Source organism: Nannospalax galili, unplaced genomic scaffold, assembly GCF_000622305.1.
Source record: "Nannospalax galili isolate Female #2095 unplaced genomic scaffold, S.galili_v1.0 scaffold1023, whole genome shotgun sequence".
NCBI classification, from domain to species: domain Eukaryota; kingdom Metazoa; phylum Chordata; class Mammalia; order Rodentia; family Spalacidae; genus Nannospalax; species Nannospalax galili.
In genome coordinates, this window is record NW_008349234.1 from 1,437,511 (window position 1) to 1,459,783 (window position 22,273).

A 22,273-nucleotide genomic window follows, 5' to 3' on the forward strand; every position below is an offset into this window, starting at 1 on the left:
TCATGTTCTTTCTTTTTCTCTCACTCTTTGTTTTTTTGTTTTGTTTTGTTTTGTTTTGTTTGAGACATGGTCTCCCTATAGCCCCAGCTGGCCTGGAACTCACTATGTAAACCAGGCTGGCCTTGAACTCACAGAGATCTGCCTGCCTCTGCCTCCTGAGTTCTGGGGCTAAAGGCATGAGCCACCACACCCAGCTTAGCATCTTCTTTCTTTACCCATTTGGGGCAGGAGCTATTTCTGTTGAGCCTGGAGGCTGACTCCATGAGCCTATTATGAATAGTGCCACAACAAATATGGATGTGCAGTATCTGCAGTATCTCTTGTATGCTGGCTTAGAATTGTCCTAGGAGTTAGGTATAGCTACACCATGCAGAGGTTCTAGTTTTAGTTTTTAGGGGAACCTCCACACTGATTTCCACAGTAGCTACACTAATATATGTTCCCACCTCCTCAACATTTATGGTTGTTTATTTTCTTGATGATAGCCATTTTGACTGGGGCTGGATGGAATCTCAAACTGGTTTTTTCTTTTCTCCTTTTTTTCTCTTCTTTTCTCCTTTATCCTCCTGTTCCGTTCTGTTCTCTTTTCTTCTTTTGAGACAGGGTTTCATATAGCCCAGGCTGGCTTCTCTCTACCAAAGATGACCTTGAATTCTTGATCCTCCTGCCTTCATATCCCAAGTGCTGAGGTTATAGAGAAGTGCCACCATGCCCAATTTATATGTGGTATTGTGGAAACCATGGCTAAGGATGTTAAACACTTTTTCATTGTTTATTGGCCATTTTGTATGTATTTTTTGAGACCTGTCTGTCCAATTCAATGTTGGGTAAAGCCAATATTAATCCTCTGTGAGATGAATAGTTGGCAAAGATCTTCTATTCTGTGGGCTCTCTTCATTCAATTAATTCTTTCCTTTGCTGTGTAGAAGCTTCTTAATCTCATGCAATCTCATCTGTCAATTCTTGTCATTACCTCCTGGGCTACTAGGATCATTTTCAAAAAGTCCTTCTATGTCTACAATCTTCCAGTATTTTCTGTATGCTTTTCTCTGGTAGTTTTAAAACTTCAAGTTTTACATTAACATCTTTGATATATTTTTAATGATTTTTTTGTACAAATGAAAGAGTCTACATGAGGACATTCAGTTTTCTCAATACTACATGCAGAACAGGCTATCTTTTCTCTAACATGCTTTTGGCACCTTTGCCTAAAATCAGGTGACTAAAGCTATGTGGGTTTCCCTCCCCCAGGGTCTTCTATTCTATGTAACTGGTTTACATACCTGTTTTTGAGCCAGTACCAATCATGCTGTTCTTATTACTGTGGATTGGACGTATAATTTGAAATCAGGTATTGTGATACCTTTAGCCTTGCTCTTTTCGCTCCAGATTGCTTTAGTTATTTGGTTATATTTCCATATAAATTTTCAATTTTTTTGTATTCATGTGAAGAATGTCATTGGGGTTTTTGATGGGAATTACACTAAACCTATATGGTATTTTTTTGTAATATAGCTATTTTAACAATATTAATTCTCCTGATCCAGAAACATGAGTTATCTTTCCATATTCTAGTATCTTCTTCAATTTCATTCTTCAGTGTTCTAAAGTTTTCATTGTAGAGGTCTTTCAACTCCTTGATTAGGTCAATTCATAGTTTATTTTTGAAGCTATCATACATGAGATTATTTTCTTGATTTCTCAGTATGTTCTTTAATGGTATATAGAAGAGTTGATGATTTTTATATGGTTATTTGTTATCCTGCTACTTTGTTCAAAGTGTTTATCAGATCTAAGACTTTTTTTGGTGGCATCTTTAGGGTCTTTTAAAATGTAGGATCACATCACAGGTATAATCTGAGTTCTTCTTTTTCTATTTGCATTCTTTTTGGTTTTTGTTTGCTTTGACAGTCTTGGTGTATGGTCCAGGCTGGTCTGAGATTCACAGTGTAGCTTTAAACTCATAGCAATCCTCTTGCCTCAGTCTCCCAAGTATGGGGATTATAGGTGTCAGCCACCACACCCAGCCCCTTATTTTTATTGCTTTTATTCCTTTTCTTGCCTTATCACTCCGACAAAGCATTCAAGAACTATATTGAATAAGAGCAGAGAGAGTAGACATCCATCTTTGAGTTCTGGTTTTGGAAGAAATGACTTCAGTTTTTCCCCATTCAGTATAACAGTGGCTATAGGTTTGTTGTACACAGCATGTTTCTCCTATTCCTTGTTTTTTTTTCTGGGCTTTTGTCATGAAATCATGTTGAACTTGGTCAAAGGCTTTCTCTGTTATCTACTGAGATGTTTATATGATTATTGTCTCTGCCCCATTTATGGATTAAGCAACACTAAAGAGTTGCTAAGTTAGTTTGAAACTACTTAAAACTAGTTATTTCAATTTTTTTTTAAATAACCAAAGACTAGAATAATGTGACTTCCTCAGAAAATTAGCATCAATTGACAGAAATTCATTATGAAGCATTTTGTTATTGTGGACCAAGGACACAAGGTGGGTAAAAGGTATCTGTTCCTAGTAATGTCCTTTGTGTAGCACTGACTACTGCCTATGCAGTCCTACAACAATTATAAATGTTGCTTACTAAGGTCTTTCTTAATCAAAACTATAGGTTCAACTACAGGATCCCATAATTTAAATCTTAGAGAGGAAAAAAGGAAATCATCTCAAAATTTTCAATTTTATACATATTACAAGTTAATACTGCAATATTTGAGTATCATTTTGATTAAAGAACTTAATATCATTCATAGTAAATATTTAATAAATGTATGCTAGCTGGGCTCAGTAGGGCAGGCCAATAATCACAGCTACTAGAGAGGTTGAAACAGAAGGTTAAGTTCAAGGTCTGCCTGGGCTCTAGCATGAGTTCAAGGCCAGTCTGACCAACACTGTATGTCCCTGCCTCAGAATAAAAGGAGTAAAAGGGTGCAGACATAGCTCAGTAGTACAGCGCTTGCCTAGCAAGTGTGAGGCTCTATGTTGGATCCCAAGAAATAAAATAAAGAAATAATATTCGTTGAATCTGAATCAACTATATGACAAGATGAACATATTTTTCCAAGTTTAAATCTTCACACATATAAAGGATATTTTAATACTACACACTCATGCGAAGATAGCAAAAAAATTTTCATATAAATAAAATGTGCTGTTTACCAAATATTTTAACCACTGCTACTTCACTAATGATATGTCTACTGACTACATGAACTACTTTTTTCTTTATTATTTTTATTTTATGTGTATAAGTGTATTGCCTGCAAGTGTGTAAGTGCACCCCTGTTGTAAAATGCCCACAAAGGCCAGAAGAGGGTATCAGATCCCCTGGAACTGGAGTTATGGGCAGTTGTTAGTTGCCACATAGGAACTGGGAATTGAACCTGGGTCCTCTGCAAGAACAGTCAGTGCTCTTAACCACTGAGTCATCTCTCCAGCCCCATGAACTACTTTTTCACGAGACATTTGAATTATGGAATTACCATGCCCAAAATGCTATATTGGCATAAAGATGATTTTGAGTTAAAGGAACTTAGAAAACATTAGCTAAAAGAAGGGCACTCTGATTTTCCTTTTCCTTCCTGAAAGGAGATAAAACTTCAGTAAGAAGGGTACACTTTCTATATCAGGATATAAGAAACATCAACAGAGATAGGAAACTTCAGCCAAAGGAGGTCTACAGAAACTTTGCTAAACTACTCCTTATCGTCTTACATATTTCTCCAGGATTAACTTGGATAACCCAAGTCTCTTTCACCACAATTTACTACTCTTTGTCCAACTTCAGATGCATGGTAGCTCTAACTGCTTTACTGTATCTTCACTTTCCCATAGGGATTTCCATGTATACATAGAAATCTGTGTCCTTTTCTATTATGAATCTTTCTATGCATATGTCTGTGTGAGTAAGCACGTACATGTGGGTGCTTGCTTGTGTGAGGGCACATATGTGTGGAAGTGCATGGGTGTGCATGAGTGTGGAGGCCTGAGGTTGATATCTGGAGTCTTCCTCAATTGCTCTCCACCTTATTTATTGAGTCAAGGAGATTCCTAGGGCTTCCTGGCCAGCCAGGCTAGCCAAAGAACAGTGAGTGCCAGGTCCAGTGAGAGACCCTGACTGAAGGCAATAAGGCAGAGAGCGATAAAAGAGAGCACCTGACATCCCTAACATTCTCCTCTGGCCTCCATAGATGCCTGTACCCATCTATACATGCATGTACATACATGAATACAGAGAGAGAGAGAGAGAGAGAGAGAGAGAGAGAGAGAGAGAGAGAGAGAGAGAACCAGAAATTTTTATGACAAGATAAGTTTGCAGAAAATCAAGGAGAGCCATGACTCTAGGTCAGAGTACTCTAAATTTTGAGAAATGTTAGCAATTTTATCCAGGGAGCCAAATAAAACCAGAATAGAAGAAATCCATGGAAATGAGGTGAGGAGGAGTATAAGACCTGTTTTTAAGGCTAAATTTTTGGTTTCTGGTTTTCTTTGAAGTACGGCATGAAATGTGTACTAAAAATGCCTATTTATAGAATGTACTCTAGAGATCCTGGAAGACATGGAGTCTATGACTGCTGCATAAAACTTAAAAAGAAGCTGAGGATGCTGGTGCATGCCTCTCAGCTCAGCACTCAGGAAACTGAGGCAGGAGGATCTCTACAAGTTCAAGGCCAGCCTGAACGACATACTGAGATTCTATCTCAAAAGAAAAAAAAATTTAAAGACAGTTTCTTCTTCCTGTATCTTACATACTTCTTGGCTCTATCATTAACTTTTTGTTATTATAAGTACATGAGTGGAATACAAATTTTTACTAAAATTCCTATATATAAAAGAAAATAGTAGCAGTCATGAACTGCACACCCCTAATCCCAGCATTTCAGTGATGGAAGCAGGAAGATTGCCAAGTATAAAGACATCCTGGGCTATAGAGCAAGACCCCATCTCAAATATCAGAAGAGTCAGGTATGATGATATACACCTTTAATCCCAGCACTCGGGAGGCAGAGACAGGTGAGTCACTCTGAGTTCAAAGTCAGTCTGGTCTACATAGCGGGTTCCAGGCCAGCCAGAGCTACACAGTGAGCTCCTGTCTCAAAAAAAAAAAAAAAAAAAAAGAACCTAATTAATCAATTTAATAAAAACTAGGGGGGGGAGAATGAAAATGAATATTCATGGATATACATTTGATTATGCATTAAGTAGACCATGGAATGATAGAGACCACAAATTTGTAGAAACACAAACTTGTAATCAAGATTTCTTTTTGTTTTGTTTTGTTTTCAATTTGAGCCAATGGTGGCACACACATAACAATCCCAGCACTTGGTAAATTAAAGCAAGGAAGTTTGTGGCCAATCTATGGTTTAAAAATAATAATAATAAAAAAATTTGATATATTTAGATGAAACACTTTACAGTATTAAAACTATTATTTTTATCTTAGTGAAAGCACTGTATAAAAATGTGGTATAAAATATAGCATTAGAAACTAAATTAGATATTTAACTCATTATTTAAAATGTCTTTTAAAATGAGAAATCAGTTGAAGATCTGGTCCATGATGTATTCCCTAAGTATTTGTATTAATTGTACACTCTCAAATTTATGAACATAGGCTTGTAAATGGTATATCTGATATATACTTGAATCTTTAAAGTAACTGATCTCCAGCAATAATGCCCAAATTTAATCAGTTTAAATAGTTTGATTTAATTTAATCTTTTTCAAAAATTTGCTCTTTATAGGGGAACACTTAGCAAACCACCCCTGCTAACTCCTAAAGCTGCCTTCCTGTTACGAGATTTGGGCAAAACCAGAATAGGAAGAAAAATGTCTGGGATCAGGCAAAGCTGTCTTCTTTTTAAAATTACAGAGCGATGGAGCATACTGTCCTCTTCATCCAAAAGCTTTCTCTCCACTGCAGTGTCAAGACAAATGCAGTGCAACCACTATGAGGAGGAAGAAGCAGGGACATCTGCTGCTTCTGGCTAAAGACTGACACAGGAAGTCCTCTGACGTCCCTGGCAGTGGCTGCCTTTTGGGACTGCACCTTTTAGGTGGCAAGCAGTAGGTCTAACTGAAACAGGAAATGGCGACATAGTAAATAGTGTGACCATTCACATTTGAGAAACAGGTTTAGTTTAGAAAAGAATCTTGCCCAGGGTCACAGGGTAAATTGGAAAGAAAATGTGGAACAAATTTCTACACAACTAATCATTCAATATGCATATATAATATGAATCTGACACAATGTACTGCATAAACTAGCCAGTCTGGCTAGCCAGGAACTTCAGAACAAGTTACTTTTTCCCATTCTTTTCACTTCCCATCGACTGTAGCAACTAAACTTTATTCTACTTCAAAAATATATCCCATAGATCCGTTGTCTCTATTACTATGATCACTTCTTTAGCCTCGTCATCGTCTCTTCACTGTGATTCTTTTTCTTTTCTTTTCTCTCTTCTCTTTTCCTTTGTTTTCTTTTCTTTTTTAGATGTGTCTCAATAAGTTGCCCAAGCTGAACTCTACAGAGCTAAAGAGCTCTTCCTGTCTCCACCTTCAGAATAGCTGGGATTACAGTTATGTGTCATTGTGCCCATCTGTAGTTCATATACACTGATGGCACAGTTGCCTTCCTTAAATGTTATTTATTCATAAAACAACTATTACTGAGTACTTGTTATATGAAAAACAGGATACAACAGATGAAGAGATAATTAATTTGTCATAAAACTTGTGTTCCTAAAGTAAGGGCAAATGATAAAATGGGAAAAAAGATATATGACAAAAGGTAGTAACTGCCACAGACAAAATTAAAAGGGAGGACAAAACTAAAAAGGAACATAAAAGGGGGTTAGCGTTAGATCTAATGGCCAGGAAATACCTCAGTGAGAAGGTGACATCTAAGTCTTAGTCTTAATGGATGAAGGGGCCTAACACCCTAGACTTAAGGAACAGCAGGCACAGAAGACAAACGGGAGAAGACGGGCAGCTGAAACAGAATGAACAAAGACAAGAAGTAGTTACAGGGCGCGGAGTCAAAGGTAACTAGTGACAGATTTATGGAACCACAGAAAGAGGAGCTTCTACTCAGCATAATGTTGATTTCTTCTTTAAAGACTATCTGGAAACTCAAAGCCAAGATTCTTCTCTACAGCCTCTGCTGTTTGCCATTCTAGTCTATCTGCCAATCCTCTTTCCTCAACCACTGCATCCACAATTAAAGTCCTGAGATACTCCTCAAGCCAATAACAATGAAGAGGCATCTACAACTGCAAGTGAGGCATTAACAGACTTCAACCTCCTAATTCTAATATTTTTCTGTGCCACCTTAGTTGAGAATTCTTAACATTTTCAGTAGACACTGTAGGAATGTAAGGGCAGAAAAAAAATCTAATGCATGAACACTTTTTAAAGATTAGTTTCCACAATGTTAGCATATAATTAATAAGAAAAGCTATGGAGAAATGTTAGTATCAATTAACTTACATTTAATGGATTTTCAAGTAATAAACTATTTAAGAAACAAATCAACCCACAACTTGTAAGGGAAACCCCTATCTCCAGTTTCCATGAAGAAAAAATTATAAAAAATGTACAATTAAAAAAAAAAAAACTCTTAGGGCAGGAGAGATGGCTCAGCAACTAAAAGTACGGGTTGCTCTTGTAGAGGTTCCCAGCACCCATGTGGGTAGCTCACAACCATCTAACTCTAGTTTTGGGGGAATCTGATGCCCTCTTCTGGCCTCCATGGGCACTGAACATATATAGTGTACTTATATGTGGACAAAACACATACACAGAAAAAAATAAAATTTAAAATTTAAAATATTTCTTAAAAATCTCATATACATAAAATTAAAATAAATCCAAAAAAAATAAATAAAAGCTCTCTCAATACTCCTACAAGGAGCTTCTAAACTCTTGGCTAATTATTGCAATATCTGATATTTTTTGATAATTCAAAAAAAAAGACATGGTTCTCAGAGCTTAGCTCAGACTTAATGCCACTCAACTGTCTCATTTATTTGGTGGTAAAAATACATACGAAATAAAACTCCATGGGTCCTATTCCTACTACTTGTATAATCTCTTATTTATTTATTTATTTATTTCTGCAATGCTAGGGATTGAACTTCGGGTCACCTGCATGCCTACTACATGCTCTACCAATGACCTACACATCACCAGGTCAACTAGATACATAATGTTGAGCTAAGTTTTATATCTCTCATCAATAAAATGGAGTGGTGTTTGCTATAAAGACTAAATAAGAAAATACGTGTAGCAGTTACCTTTGTGAAACACCGAACATGTACAAATGTCAGGCTGCTGTTACTCAACACAAGCTCCACTGAACTCAAGTGTGACTATGATGACTTCTTTACAATCTCTTCTAATGAAGTACATATACAGGTCAGTAAACATATAGCAGCAGGATAAGCTACTGTAAGAATAATAGCAAGTACATAGTTTCTATCCTTGGGAATAAACTTAACTACAACAGAAACGTATTTCTGGAAGTTCATAAACAATACAAAATATTACATTAAATTACACATGGGGAATGTAAATAGTAAGCACTACAGGAAGGTGGGCAAAAAAATGATCACTGTGAGCCAGAGTGAAATATATGCTCAACTTTAATGGCTGAGTAGATTTCTTTAATGACTCAAATATAAATGGCAAGTTTATTCTAGACAGAGGTAATGCCATGATTAAAGAGGTAGAGAAAAGACATGATTAAAACTGACTTGAATAAGTAGAAACTTTCTGAATAAGAGTTATAGAGCATAAGAGTAGAGAAGGTAGAGAAGTTAAGACAAGCCAGGTCCTGCCAAACTACCAAACTAAGTTTCTAATTAGTTCTTTATAAAGTTGAGTTGGGAATACAGTTCAACGGTATAGTGTTTGCCTAGCATGTGCAAATCCCTGGGTTTAATTTCCATATAGCCAAAAAAACCAGGTATCAGAGCCGAGCGGGTGTCAAGAAGAGAAAAGAGTATTTATTCATTAACTCAATTCCTATGAATCTATAGGCAACATTAAAGATTATGGGAACATCTAGCTAGTAAACTTAAAGAAGACATGCAAAAACAAAACATACAAACAATGTAAAATAACATTGGTTGATATATAGTATAAAGATAAAAAGGGGTTGGGGTAAGAAGAATTTTTCGATGGTGAAAAGTAAAAGACCAGTGAGCATTAAAAAAGGTGTATTCCTATGAATCTATAGGCAACATTAAAGATTATGGGAACATCTAGCTAGTAAACTTAAAGAAGACATGCAAAAACAAAACATACAAACAATGTAAAATAACATTGGTTGATATATAGTATAAAGATAAAAAGGGGTTGGGGTAAGAAGAATTTTTCGATGGTGAAAAGTAAAAGACCAGTGAGCATTAAAAAAGGTGTGGGAGGCAGGCAGTGTTCATATTATCAAATAGTTTGTAAGGTTAGAATTTTATTCTAAGACCTAAGGACATCTGTTGATGAAAGCTAATACTTCCTAATAAAGGTTGAGATCATGATGATAATTTACTAAATCTAAGCATAGGTAGAAGACTAACCTGCATAAGCAGAGATTCCACTGAGTGCAACAGAAATCAACACAAATTTATGACTGTGTGAACTGGCCTGGAATAAGAATCAGCAAATCCATAATGCAAAAATTCAGCTGTGTCCCAATAAAACTTTTTTTTTGCCCCTCTAGTATTCTGAGTCAGGATCTCATATAGTCTAGGATGGTCATGAATTCACTAGGTTACAGGCTTACCCAACTATTGGTCTGAGCCTCTCTGCTTCCTGGCCTGGTGGCCATATGAAGCAGTGCAGACTCATACTCTCACTGCCATAGTCATGAGTCTGCTCCTGCCACCTAGAGACTTCTCCACCACGATGGCCTGTGGCCCTGTAAACCATGAGCCAGAATAAATCCAACCTCCCTTGAGGTGCTTTTGTCAAGTGTTTCTTCATAGCAACTAGAAAAGCAACTCAGAAATAATCAATGACTACATAAAATTACAATAGAACTGTCTTGTAGAATTTAAAGTACAAATAGATAAAAAAGAATCCAACAATCTTAGACTGTACATGAAGAGAGTCAAAGTATCAATTAATAAAATTTTGATTGTTGTTTGAATCTTTAGGGTAACCACTTAAAGGTTACAACAGAATATTATTTTCAAGATATTGGAGTAAGTAGGAAAAACAAAAGTGATTTGGTTACTCTAAAAGACAGGAAGAAAGAAGAAAGAAGCAAGTACAGAGCTGCTGGAACAAGCAGAAGACACAGCAATTGTTATGTTTAAAACCAGATGCATCCCTGACTGAATTAATGCTGACTAATGTGTCTACCAGAATAAAAAAGTAGAATGAATTAAAAATAATTTCACTATTAATAACATAATCGTGTAGAAATACTGAAAGTAAGTTAATGAAATAAATCCTATCTTGCAAACACTGATGAAGGCAGATTAGAATATTGATACAAAACAAAGTAAACTTCCAATTGTAATTACTAGACGTTTACTTCATAATGGTGAAATAGTCAATTCACCAGGAAGACAACAATTCTAAATTTTAATTTATCTAAGAAGAGAGCTTTCAGACATCTAAAGCAAAAAAACATGCTGGGAATTAGGTGACAAATCCACAATCATAGTATGCAGGATGTTTTACCACATCCTTCTCAGGAATGAACTTTTTTAAAAAAAATGGGTAAAGACGAAATATTTGAGGATCATCATTTACAAAATTGATCTAGACTGAATACAAAACTCACATTATCTTCAGGAACACCCAGAACCTTTACCAAATTTTAATACATGAATTACAAAGCAAATCTCAATAAATACTAAAACCATTAAATAATTCAGAATAGATTATGGAACAATAAATGTGACATGGCTAGAAATATATATTTGGTCTTGATCCTATTTCCTGGTACTTAGTTCTAAAACATATGAAAATTTCAAGTGGTGGGGTTTGTTTGTTTCTTTGTTTGTTTTTGGTATGCTCAGGGGATGGCTGATGGCTCTTGACAGCCTTAAAATGGGAGCTTGCTGCCAGGAAACCAGCTATGTTATCCTCAGCCTTAGCTTTTGATGTCTTGAAGGAAGAGTTGAACTTAATCATATCTACGTAGTGAAGTCTCCATAGAAAGCACAATGATGAAGTTCAGAGGGCTTTCTGGTTGGTAAACATATAGAGGTGTTGAGAGGGTGGCAAAATTTAAAAGGCCATGAAAACTCAATGCTGGTTCCTCACACTTTACCATTCTCTTCCAATGAACTATTTCTGGGTTGTATTCTTCGGTAATAAACCAGTAACCTCTTAAATAACTTGTTTTCCTGAGTTCTGTGAGCTGTTCTAGCAAATAAACCTAAGGAAAAATTCTTTAAAAACTCTAGTAGGTAGTCAAATCAGATAGAAATTGAGGGTAACCTGGGAATTCACCACTTATGATTGATATCTAAAATGGGAGGCAGCTTGAGGAATCAAGACCTTGTGAGTTCTATGCTTGCTCCAGGTAGTGTTAAAATTAAGTTGGACTGAAAACATCCAGTTAGTGTCTGCAAGACAGCTGAAATAGATTGTGGCTAGAATTACTTGGGTCAGTAGAGATAAAATATTTTCTTTTAGCTAGTTTAAAAGAATTTTTCTCCAGGCTGGAGAGATGGCACAGTGGTCAGATGTGCATACAGCTTTTGCAGAAGACCTGGGTTTGGTTCCCAGCATCTGTATCATACAGCTCACAACTGCCTTTAACTCCAGGTCTAGGAGTTCAAAAGAAACTTTTCTCGGGGCTGGAGAGATGGCGCAGTGGTTAAAAGAGCATATGGTTTTTGCAGAAGACCTGGGTTCAGTCCCCAGCATCCATATCAGACAGGTCACAACCACATTTAACTCCAGCTCTGGGGCTCCACTGCTCTCTCCTGGCCTCTGCAGGTATCAGCATGCACATGGTACATATACACACAGGCACACACACACATACACATAAAATAAATAATAAACCTTTAAAACTTCTTTCCTAAAATAAGAATAATCAGGAAACCAACAACTGTTAAGTATACTTATCTCTCTAAAGGTCAAGAAGAAATCACAGTGGGAATTGTAACATTTGAAATGAACTGTAATGAACATACTACCAACGTAAATTTATAAACTGAAGAGAAGTTACGCTGAAAATATTGTACAAAATATAAAGTCTATCACCATTTTTTGTTTTTTGTCTTTTTGAGACAGGATCTCCCCTGTAGTCCCAGCTGGCCTGGAACTCACTATGTAGACCAGGCTGGCCTTGAACTCACAGAGATCTGCCTGCCTCTGCCTCCCAAGTGCTGGGATTAAAGGCTTGTGCCACCACACCTGGCCTTTTTTTTTTCACCTTTTAACAATAACAAAAATGAAACACATTTCTATTCAATACTGTCTCCAAATGTTTTCTTCTACCTAAAACATCCGACTTATCCTCTTATTCTTTAAAAACAAAAACAAAAAAACCTTATAAACTTTAACATTTGTAAAAATACCTAATTTTTTTTTTTAGACAGGGTCTTACACCATGGCCAATGTTGGGCTAGAGTTCACTAGGTAGCCAAGAATGACCTTAAACACTTGATCCTGCTGCCTCGGTCTCCAGAATGCTAGACTTACATGTGTTCAGCATTGGGCCTTACTTTCTGTACAAATCTTACTTTCTGTACAAATCTATGGGAAAAGTTCCTGTTTGTAAAAGTTTCCTCATAAAGTACCTAGAACTGCAAAAATTCCTTTCTTAATTTAAAAAAAATCAGTCTAGAATTTTTACTAAATAGACATCCATAAACATTATTCTCTCATAAAATAGAAACACGTACTTTTCCTGCATGGTTTTCACTGACCTGACTATTCCTACACCTTTTAATAAAGAACATGACAGCCTACTGGAATATAAATTTTCTTTTCCTCTAATTTAATAAACTTAATAAATATGCTAAATGTTATAACATTAGTTCAGATCCCTAAAATAGCCTGAAGTTCTAAAATATCACACAAAATAAATGCAGAGTAGTCACTCACCACTTGACCTGTTTTTACGACTTGATTTCCCACCAGTAAGAAGCATTTTGAGACTATTCCGAAACATGGTTGTGCTCTTTTAGTACAAAACTGTAAAAGAAAATAGGGAAAATAAGTTTAATAAGATAATTTCTTATTCAAAATACTTTTAAGTATAATTTTAAATGCATAGAAACAATGAACTATGCTTAAAATATATAGTACAAAATTATAATTACATGACAAAAAAAGAAACACCTAACTAAAGCATTTAAATAGTCCCCTAGAACTGTACAGTCCTCTAGCTGCAGAGTGATGTACACCAGTACTCCCGGCTGTACAGGAGGCAGAGTTCAGAGGGATCCGTTGAGTTCAGGAGTTTGGGGCTTGCCTAAGCAATATAACAAGTCCCCCACCTCAAAATAAGCAAACAAAAGCACTACCATACTTTGAAAACCCTAAGAAATAAAGGTAGAAAGCACTCAAGAGTCACAGGACTAGAAAACATAATTAGGAAGCTATAAATATAGCCTCTCTTTCACTGAACTCTAATTCGGGGACAATTTTCCTCGCCTCTTCCTTCTCCCATTCACTGTCTCCATCCTCTCTCCTCCCCTGCCTTCTGCAACACACAGACACACACACACACACACACACACACACACACACACACACCCACACCACTTACAAAATCTACATATTTCTACTGGCAAGCACAATTCCACCTCTGAAGACTACTGATACACATGAACCAGTGCCTGCCCTCTCTGCTCTGCTCCTATCAAAGGAAAGCCTAACTGTGCTTTTCATTATATCCTTTATTACTGTTGCAAAGACTCTGATTTTAAAAATCTTCCTTTTCTATCCAACACAACTTTTATTCTCTCTATACTGAACAATCTTAACATCAACATACTTTAGTACATTGTGTCCAAAAATAAACAAAGCCTACCTCTACATTCCCCCATGGCCTAATTACTATGCCTATATCCTTGCTCTTCTTCATAGCAAAATTTCTCTCAAGTATTATTAGTTCTTGGTATGCCTAGTAGAGTGAACTGTGCAAACACAAATAACACAGGTTAACAGACAATACCCACATCAAAGCAAAGGGAAAGGCTGAAGAATGTAGAAAAGAGTATTAGTAGTATATGCAATCCTATGAAAAAGTCCTAGCACACATGTAATTGAAATTTCAGAAAGTATAAATTAGGAAAAATTAATCTTTGAAGTGATAAGAACCAAGAACTTTTTAACACTAACCAGATACATGAAGCCATGGCTGTAAAACACAAACAGAATAAACGCAAAGAAAAACAACCAAACAAATCACAGCCAAACTCCTAACAACAAAGAGAAGGCCTGAAACAGCTAAAGAAAATAATGTACATCTAAAATAGATCAACGGACTAAAAGCAACTTTCAGCAGAAATAAAGGACAGAAGGCAACAGGTATCTTTTTCAAGATCTGAATAAAAATAGGTACCAATAAAGAAATCTATTCTAGGGGCTGGAGAGATGGCTCAGTGCTCAAGAACACTGGCTATTCTCTCAGAGGACCCCATTCAGTTCCCAGCACCCATGTAGCAGATAATAACCATCCCTAACTCCAGTTCCAGGGCATCAGATTCCCTCTTCTGGCCTCCACAGGCATTGCACACATGGGTGCACTTACATGCAGGCAAAACACTCATAAAATAAAAACAAACACTTGCCAAGTCTGAGAACTTGAGTTCCATCCTTGGAATCCATATGGTTGAGAAGAGAACTGACTCCCAAAAGTTGTCCTCTGACTTCTACATATGGGCATGGCACAAGCATACATTAAAAATAAATAAGGGCTGGAGAGATGGCCCAGTGGTTAAGAACACTGGCTGTTCTTGCAGAAGACCCAAGTTCGAATCCTAGCACCCACATGGCAGCTAACAATTGTCTGTAACTCCAGTTCCAAGGGATCCAACAGCCTCTTCTGCCCTCCATGGGCACTGCACAACACGGGTGCACTTACCTACATGCAGGCAATACACACATACACATAAAATAAAAATAATAAATAAAAATTTTAAAAAATGTTTTTTAAAAATCTATTCTCAGATTTTAAAAATCTTTGAAAAATGAAATAAAAATTATTTCAGAAATAATTTTTATTCAAAAATTCAAAGAATTTATCACTGACAGAAACAGTAAAAGGGAGTTTGTCTGGTAGGAGGAAATGATAATTAAAAACATGAATGTAACATGGGTCAGAATGGGTTAACGTGTTGGTACACATAAATGAATGGCAAAATAACATCAATATCAACAGTCTGTTAAGTTTAGAACATTTAAAGGGCTGAGGAAATAGACCTGTGGTACAGATCTTATCTAATATGAGGCCTAGATTCAATCCCTAGGACTACAATAAATAAATACATGTAAACTTAAAATGCTGACAGCCTAAAAGACAGGGCACATGAAATTAAAGTTTCTAAGATATCTTTTGTCTGGAAATAGTAAAAGTAATGTTAAAACTTCAATAACTTCAAAAATTCATATAATAATCACTAAGATACCCAATAAGAATTAATTGAAGAGATAAAAGAGTATCTAAAAATATCTATGCAAGCATAATGTTATACAACTATAAACATGGATACACACACAATGTTTTCCCCCAATACACAAATTATACCTAAAACACATCAAATGAACCACACTTTAAGTCTTAAAACAAGTCTTAACAAATTTCCAAGACTGATGTCTTTCCTAGTATAGTTCCTGACTACAGTGCAATTAAGCCAGAACTAATTTTTTTTTGCAGGGGAGGGGGTTTCTTTTTGAGACAGGGTCTCCCTATAGCCCCAGCTGGCCTGGAACTCACTATGTAGACCAGGCTATCCTTGAACTCACAGAAATCTGCCTGCCTCTGCCTCCTGAGTGCTGGGATTAAAGGGTACACCACCACGCCTGGTCAGAACTAATTTTTTTTTTAATAGAGAAAATCCTCTATGGATGGACAATTAGGTGATATACTTCTCAATAGCCCATGAGTTGAAAAAAGGAAACATATCAAAATGGAAATTTTTAAGTATCTGCAATAAATAAAACTGAAAATAAGACTATAAAAACAAGATAGAGCTAAAGCAATGATTATAAAGGAATTTACACCTTCAACGCCTGCATTGGAAGTAAAGGATGATAGTCAATAGCTAAGCTTCTGCCTCAACAAGTTCAAAAACAAAAAGCAAATTAAGTTCAAAGAATGTGAAAGGAAAACAGTGAGTAAAGAAGAGAAAAATAGGAAGCAAACACAGGAAAGTATGAAAATTGGAGAACCTTTAGCAACACTGATCAAAAAAAAAAATCACCAATATCAGAAATTACCTAAAGGACATCATTTCAGATCCCTGAGTCTCAAAAAAAAAAAAAAAAAAAAAAAGTTAACACCTCTAGATGAAGAGCTAGAAGAGCTACAGGCAGTCAATGGCTGAGGGATGGAGAATCAGTTTTTTCCAGTGATGGGCTCCCAATAGGTTATCAAATCCCAAGTGGTCAGTGCTAAACATACGTACACACAAACATCACTAAATAGATTCAGTGTTTATACATATATATATATAATATGTAATAATAATAATCAAGGAAGAGGACAAAAAATTGAGGAGAGGGATGTGGGAGCTGCTGGAGGGAGAACTGGGAGAGGTGGAAATGATGGAAATATAATACTCATGTTTGAAATTCTCAAATATTAAAAAAAAACACAATTTTTTGAAAAAGAAAAAACAGAAAACTTGCAATTTTTCAGTTTGAATTCTTTGTCCAGAAACTTTTGTTCAGCAATAAACTTCTTTCAAAAACAAACAAAAAAGTTTAGAAGTTATTAAGGGGCTGGAACCATGGCTCAGCCAGTAGACACACATGTGCATAGGCCTGGCATCAGGAGTTCAAGAAGAGAACCTATTCCCAAGAATTGTCCTGTGACCTCCACACAACTGTGGAGGCATACATGTACACACGTGTATGCACACACATATACACACATGTACACACACAAATAAATAATTTTACCTGAAACTAAATTTGATACTTTCTTTGAAAAATACAACTTACTAAAATTGATGAGCACAAAATTTGAAAGCATCCTGTCTCACAAACTGAATCTATCAACCATTCTTCTCATAAAGAAAACCATGGGACCAGACTGCTTCATTGGAGAATTCTATCAAGCTTTTAAGGAAAAAATAACATCAATTTCATATATATTTTTTAAATTCAGGGTCTCATCAAGTAGCCCAGGCTAACCTCAAATTCAAAATTCTCCTACCTCAGTTTCCAAAGTGTTGGAATTACAGGCAGAAAACACCATGCCTGGCTAAAACATTCTCTAAGAAAATTAAAGGGAAGACTTGACAATATATTTCATGAGGGCAGCATGGCATTACTCCCAAAAGTCTAATACATAAGAAAACTGCAGGCAAATGCACATCATTAACATAGATCCAAATCCAAAACAAAGCAAAATCTTTTTTTTTTTTTTTCCTTTTTGGTCTTTTTGAGACAGGGTCTCCCTGTAGCCCCAGCTGTTCTGGAACTCACTATGTAGACCAGGCTGGCCTTGAACTCACAGAGATCCGCCTGCCTCTGCCTCTTGAGTTCTGGGATTAAAGGCATGCGCCACCACGCCCAGCAATAAAGCAAAATCTTAACAACAAAAAAACACTGAAAATGACACAATGTTACCAAAAAACATTACCGACAACCATACCAGGTGCAGGAGTTAGGAAGCTCACTAGTGTTAAAAGGTCAATTCTCCCCAAATTGTTCTACAAAAACAACACAATCTCAATCAAATTACAATGAGCATGGGGTGGAGGGAGTAAAAAATGAGAAGCTGGTTCTCCATGGTATTCATGCATATGGACAACAAAAAGAGCAATCCTGGAGTTTAAAAAAAAATTAAGCTAAAGCACTTACTACTACCTGAATAAAGAGGGCGAGCAGGATAGCTCAGAGGAGGAACTGTGGCTGACACTGATGGCTTGAGTTCCATCCCTGGAACCCATATGCAAGGAGAGAACTTACTTAAAAGTTGTCTTTCCACACCTGTGATTTCTCTCTCTCTCTCTCTCTCTCTCTCTCTCTCTCTCTCTCTCTCTAAATATTTAAAAAAAAACTTACTCTAAAGCTCCAATAATGAAGACAGCATTTACCAGTGTAAGTATGCAGAAGTAGATCTCTAAAAGTATCATCCAGAAAAACATCTACATTTACACAGCCATTAGCGTTTGACAAATGGCTTTTCCCATTAATGGATAAGAAAAGCCCTCTCCACAAATGAACAGAGCAGATAGATTATCCATTTGAAAAAAAAATACCCTTGACTAAATCAAACTGTATACAAAATTTATCTCAAAATAAATCAAACATCACTAAAAGCTACAATTATAAAGCTTTGGGGCTGGAAAGATGGCTCAGTGGTTAAGAACACTGACTGCTCTTGCAGCGGACCCAGGTTCGATTCCCAGCACCCAAATGACTGCTGCGAATTGTCCTTCACTCCAGTTCCAGGGGAATCTGAAGCCCTCTTCTGACCTCTGCACTCTGTGGCATTGCACGACATGGGTGCACTCACATACATGCAGGCAATATACTCAAACACATAAAATAATAAATATTTTTTTAAAAACAATTATAAAGCTTTTAGAAACAGGAAAATATCTTCATTATTTAAGAGACAGGCAAAGGATTCTTAGAATACAGAAAACAATAACCATATAAGAAAAAAAAACACTGATGTATTTAAAGCTCACTAAAAATACTAAAATATGGGGCTAAAGAGATGGTTCAGCAGTTGCTCTTCTAAGAGGACCTGGTTGGGTTCCCAGCACCCATAAGTCAGCTAACAATCCTCAGTAACTTCAATTCCAGGGGATTCAATGACCTCTTCTGGCCTCCACAGACATGCTCCCTGATCCTTTTCATCGAGACCAACAGAGTGCCTTCTCTGGGCCCCAGGAGCACTGCTTCTGGGCCTGGACCCACCCTGACCTCCCTCTGCTTCCCTGGGCCTGTACCACCCACCAGCCTCTTTCTGGAACGCTGGTGCTGACCTTTCCTCTTCTTGATCCTTTGCATCTAGACCAACCCAGCATCTCAGTGCAGTCCCCAGGAGGCCTCTTCCCACCCCATCTGCCTTTGCATCTCTTGGTGGCATGGCCACCAGCTACCCAAGACCAGCACCTTTCCTGAGCCAGGCTCCCAGGTCAGTCCAACCCCAAACTTCCTGAGGCCAAAATCATTCCTGGAGGGATCCAGACCTTAGGAGAAAGCCTGAAAACATCTGACCCTCACCTGAATTGGGCCTCTGTGGGAATTCCTGAAGAGAAAAGCTATCCAGACACTCCAATATAAAACCAAAAGAGAGAACCGGAAGCTTAGATGAACCAGCTTTTCATGCCCAAAAAGTAAACCACAAAGACACATAAAGTTCACAAAAAGAAGAAGACATAAACTTGAAGGCCTGAGTCTCACACAAGAATCAGAAACTACAAAAGAAATTCACATGTCAAAAATCACAGAGAAAAAATAATAACATGAAAAACCAAAATAACATATCAAATACCAATAGTCCTCTAGAGGAGTACAATGAGAACCCCCTAGAGACAATTCAGGACATAGAACTCAAAAGAACAATTATAAAGATGATAAAAGAATTCAGTGAATTTAAAGAACCACACAAAAAAGAAATCAAAGAACTGAAGAAAGTAGGGATAAACTTCTGAATGAATTTAGAAAAGAGTTAGAAATGTTGAAGAATACTCAGGCTGAAATGAAGAAGGAAGTGAAATGCTCAATAAGCCAATTAGAAACAACAGGAGAAAGCCTCACCAATAGGATGAACGAAATGGAAAACAGTGTATCACTTTGGAAGACAAAGTGGGCGAACTAGACCACTCAAGCAAAGATTATGAAAAATCAAACTGTAACTAGGATAGAAACTTCCTCCCTCCAGGCTATCCCCCATAGCTTTGGAAGGTGCTACACAAGGAGAAAAGGCCCTGAATATTGTGTACAACAATACCAACATACTAAGCAAGATGAGTTCACTGGTGAACCAGTGGCAAGTCTCTCCTACTACATTCTCTTGTCCCCCTCCCACTGATCCCCATCTTCTTCTGAAGTTATGCCTCTTCCACTTTTATGTTTTTGTTTGTGAACCGGTGAGTTTAAATTACAGTTGGCAACAGGAGCCAGGGAAAGGTGGGGAGGTGGTATTGACCAGAAGACAAGCAACTTTTCTCTAGCTATACCGCTGAAGAAACTGTCTTCCTATCCCCTCATCTATGAACTGCCAGTATCTTTCCAGAGAGGGTAGAATCTTACGGGCCTCTCCCCCTTACCAACTTCAACTGCATAAAAATCATCAATGAGGGGTATATATGTATATCTCACCCTGCCCCAAAATCAAATTAAAATAGATCTAAGACCAGAAACTCTGAAAGTGCTAGAGGATAATTAGGGAAAACACGTGAAGATATATAGGGCTAGGTAAGGCTAGAACTTCAGTTGTTCAGGAAACAAGGCCAACAATTGACAGACTGGACTTCATGAAATTAAGACACAGACCACATGAATGGATTAAGAAACAAAATCCATCTTTTTGTTGTCAGCAAGAAACTGATTTCACTTTCAAGGACAGACACTATCTCAAACTGAAAGGATGGAAAAAAATACACCAAGCAAATGACACTAAGAAAAAAGCAGACGTAGCAATTCTAATATCTGACAAAATAGACTTTAAACTAAAACTAATCAGAAGAGACAAGGAGGGCCACTTCATTTTGATCAAAGGAACAATGAATCAAGAAGATATTACAATCATGAACATATATTCACCAAAGTCTGGTGCACCCAACTTCATAAAAACAATACTACAGGACTTTAAGATGCAGATTAATCCCAACTCATTAATAGTAAGGGACTTCAGTACGTCACTGTCTCCATTAGATAGGTAAACAGGGCAGAGTTAACAGAGAGACATCTGAATTACACAATACCATATATCAAATGGACTTAACAGACATCTACCGAGAATTTCACCCAAGCACCAAAGGACATACTTTCTACTCAGCACCCCATGTAACGTGCTCCAAAAACGACCATATACTGGGGCACAAAACAAACCTCAACAAATACAAAAAGACTGAAACAATTCCATGCATTATATCAGACTACAATGCAATATAGCTTGCAATCAACACCTGAAGAAGCCCTAATCACCACATGAACACAGGGAGATTAAACAACACACTCCTGAATGATAAATGGGTCAAAAGAGAAATTAAAGAGATAAACAAAGGTATTCCTGGAATTAAATGAAAAGGACAATACAACACAACAAAACCTCTGGGACATGCTGAAAGCGGTCCTAAGGGGGAAGTTTATAGCTCTATGTGCCTACATCAAAAAATTGGAAAGAACACAAATAAATGACTTAACATTGCAACTGGGAAAATCAGCTTCAGCTGATAAGTGCTCATAGTATGCTTTATTTACATGTGGTAGCAGGATCCTATCATCTGGCTATAGGGCAATGCCTAATTATCATATAGAAAATGCCTGGGGGCAGTTTTTATTGCAGGTAACTATGCCAAAGGTCGTGTTATAAATAAGGTCAGGCATCCGTGCTTGGAGGCACTTTCCAGGAAAGTCGGGTAGGAAGCCCCTGCTGAAAAAGGAGCTGACCTTAACAGCAGGGTTCCCCAACACCTCCCAACTAAAAAAAGCCCAGGACCAAATGGATTTAAAGCAGAATTCTATCAGACATTTAAAGAAGATCTGCATCCAATACTACTTAATTTATTCGAAAAAATAGAAATGGAGGGAGAACTTCCAAATTCCTTCTACAAAACCAGCATCACTCTAATACCAAAGCCAGGTAAAGATACAACCAAAAAAGAAAACTATATAGACCCATATCCTTAATGAACATAGATGCAAAAATTCTCAAAAAGATACTTGCAAATGGTATACAGACACACACCAAAAAGATCATCCACCAAAATCAAGTCGGCTTTATTCCAGGGATGCAGGGATGGTTCAATAGACATAAGTCAACAGATGTCATAAATCATATAAATGGGCTCAAATACAAGAGCCACATGGTCATCTCAATAGATGGAGAGAAGGCCTTTGACAAAATTCAACATGCATTTATGTTCAAAGTCC

The 22,273-nt window shown here is 37.0% G+C and overlaps 1 protein-coding gene across 7 annotated transcripts in view; it reads right to left on the reverse strand.

The window, feature by feature from the left end:
* Positions 1-22,273, reverse strand: part of Tanc2 (tetratricopeptide repeat, ankyrin repeat and coiled-coil containing 2) — a 496,754-nt gene that overhangs the window by 446,413 nt on the left and 28,068 nt on the right. For all 7 annotated transcript variants that reach the window (XM_029570133.1, XM_029570139.1, XM_029570138.1 and 4 more), the window contains exon 2: positions 13,088-13,177. In XM_029570133.1, the coding sequence (XP_029425993.1) occupies positions 13,088-13,154 (67 nt within the window). In that variant the 5' untranslated portion in view covers positions 13,155-13,177. The remainder of the gene's footprint in view (positions 1-13,087; positions 13,178-22,273) is intronic.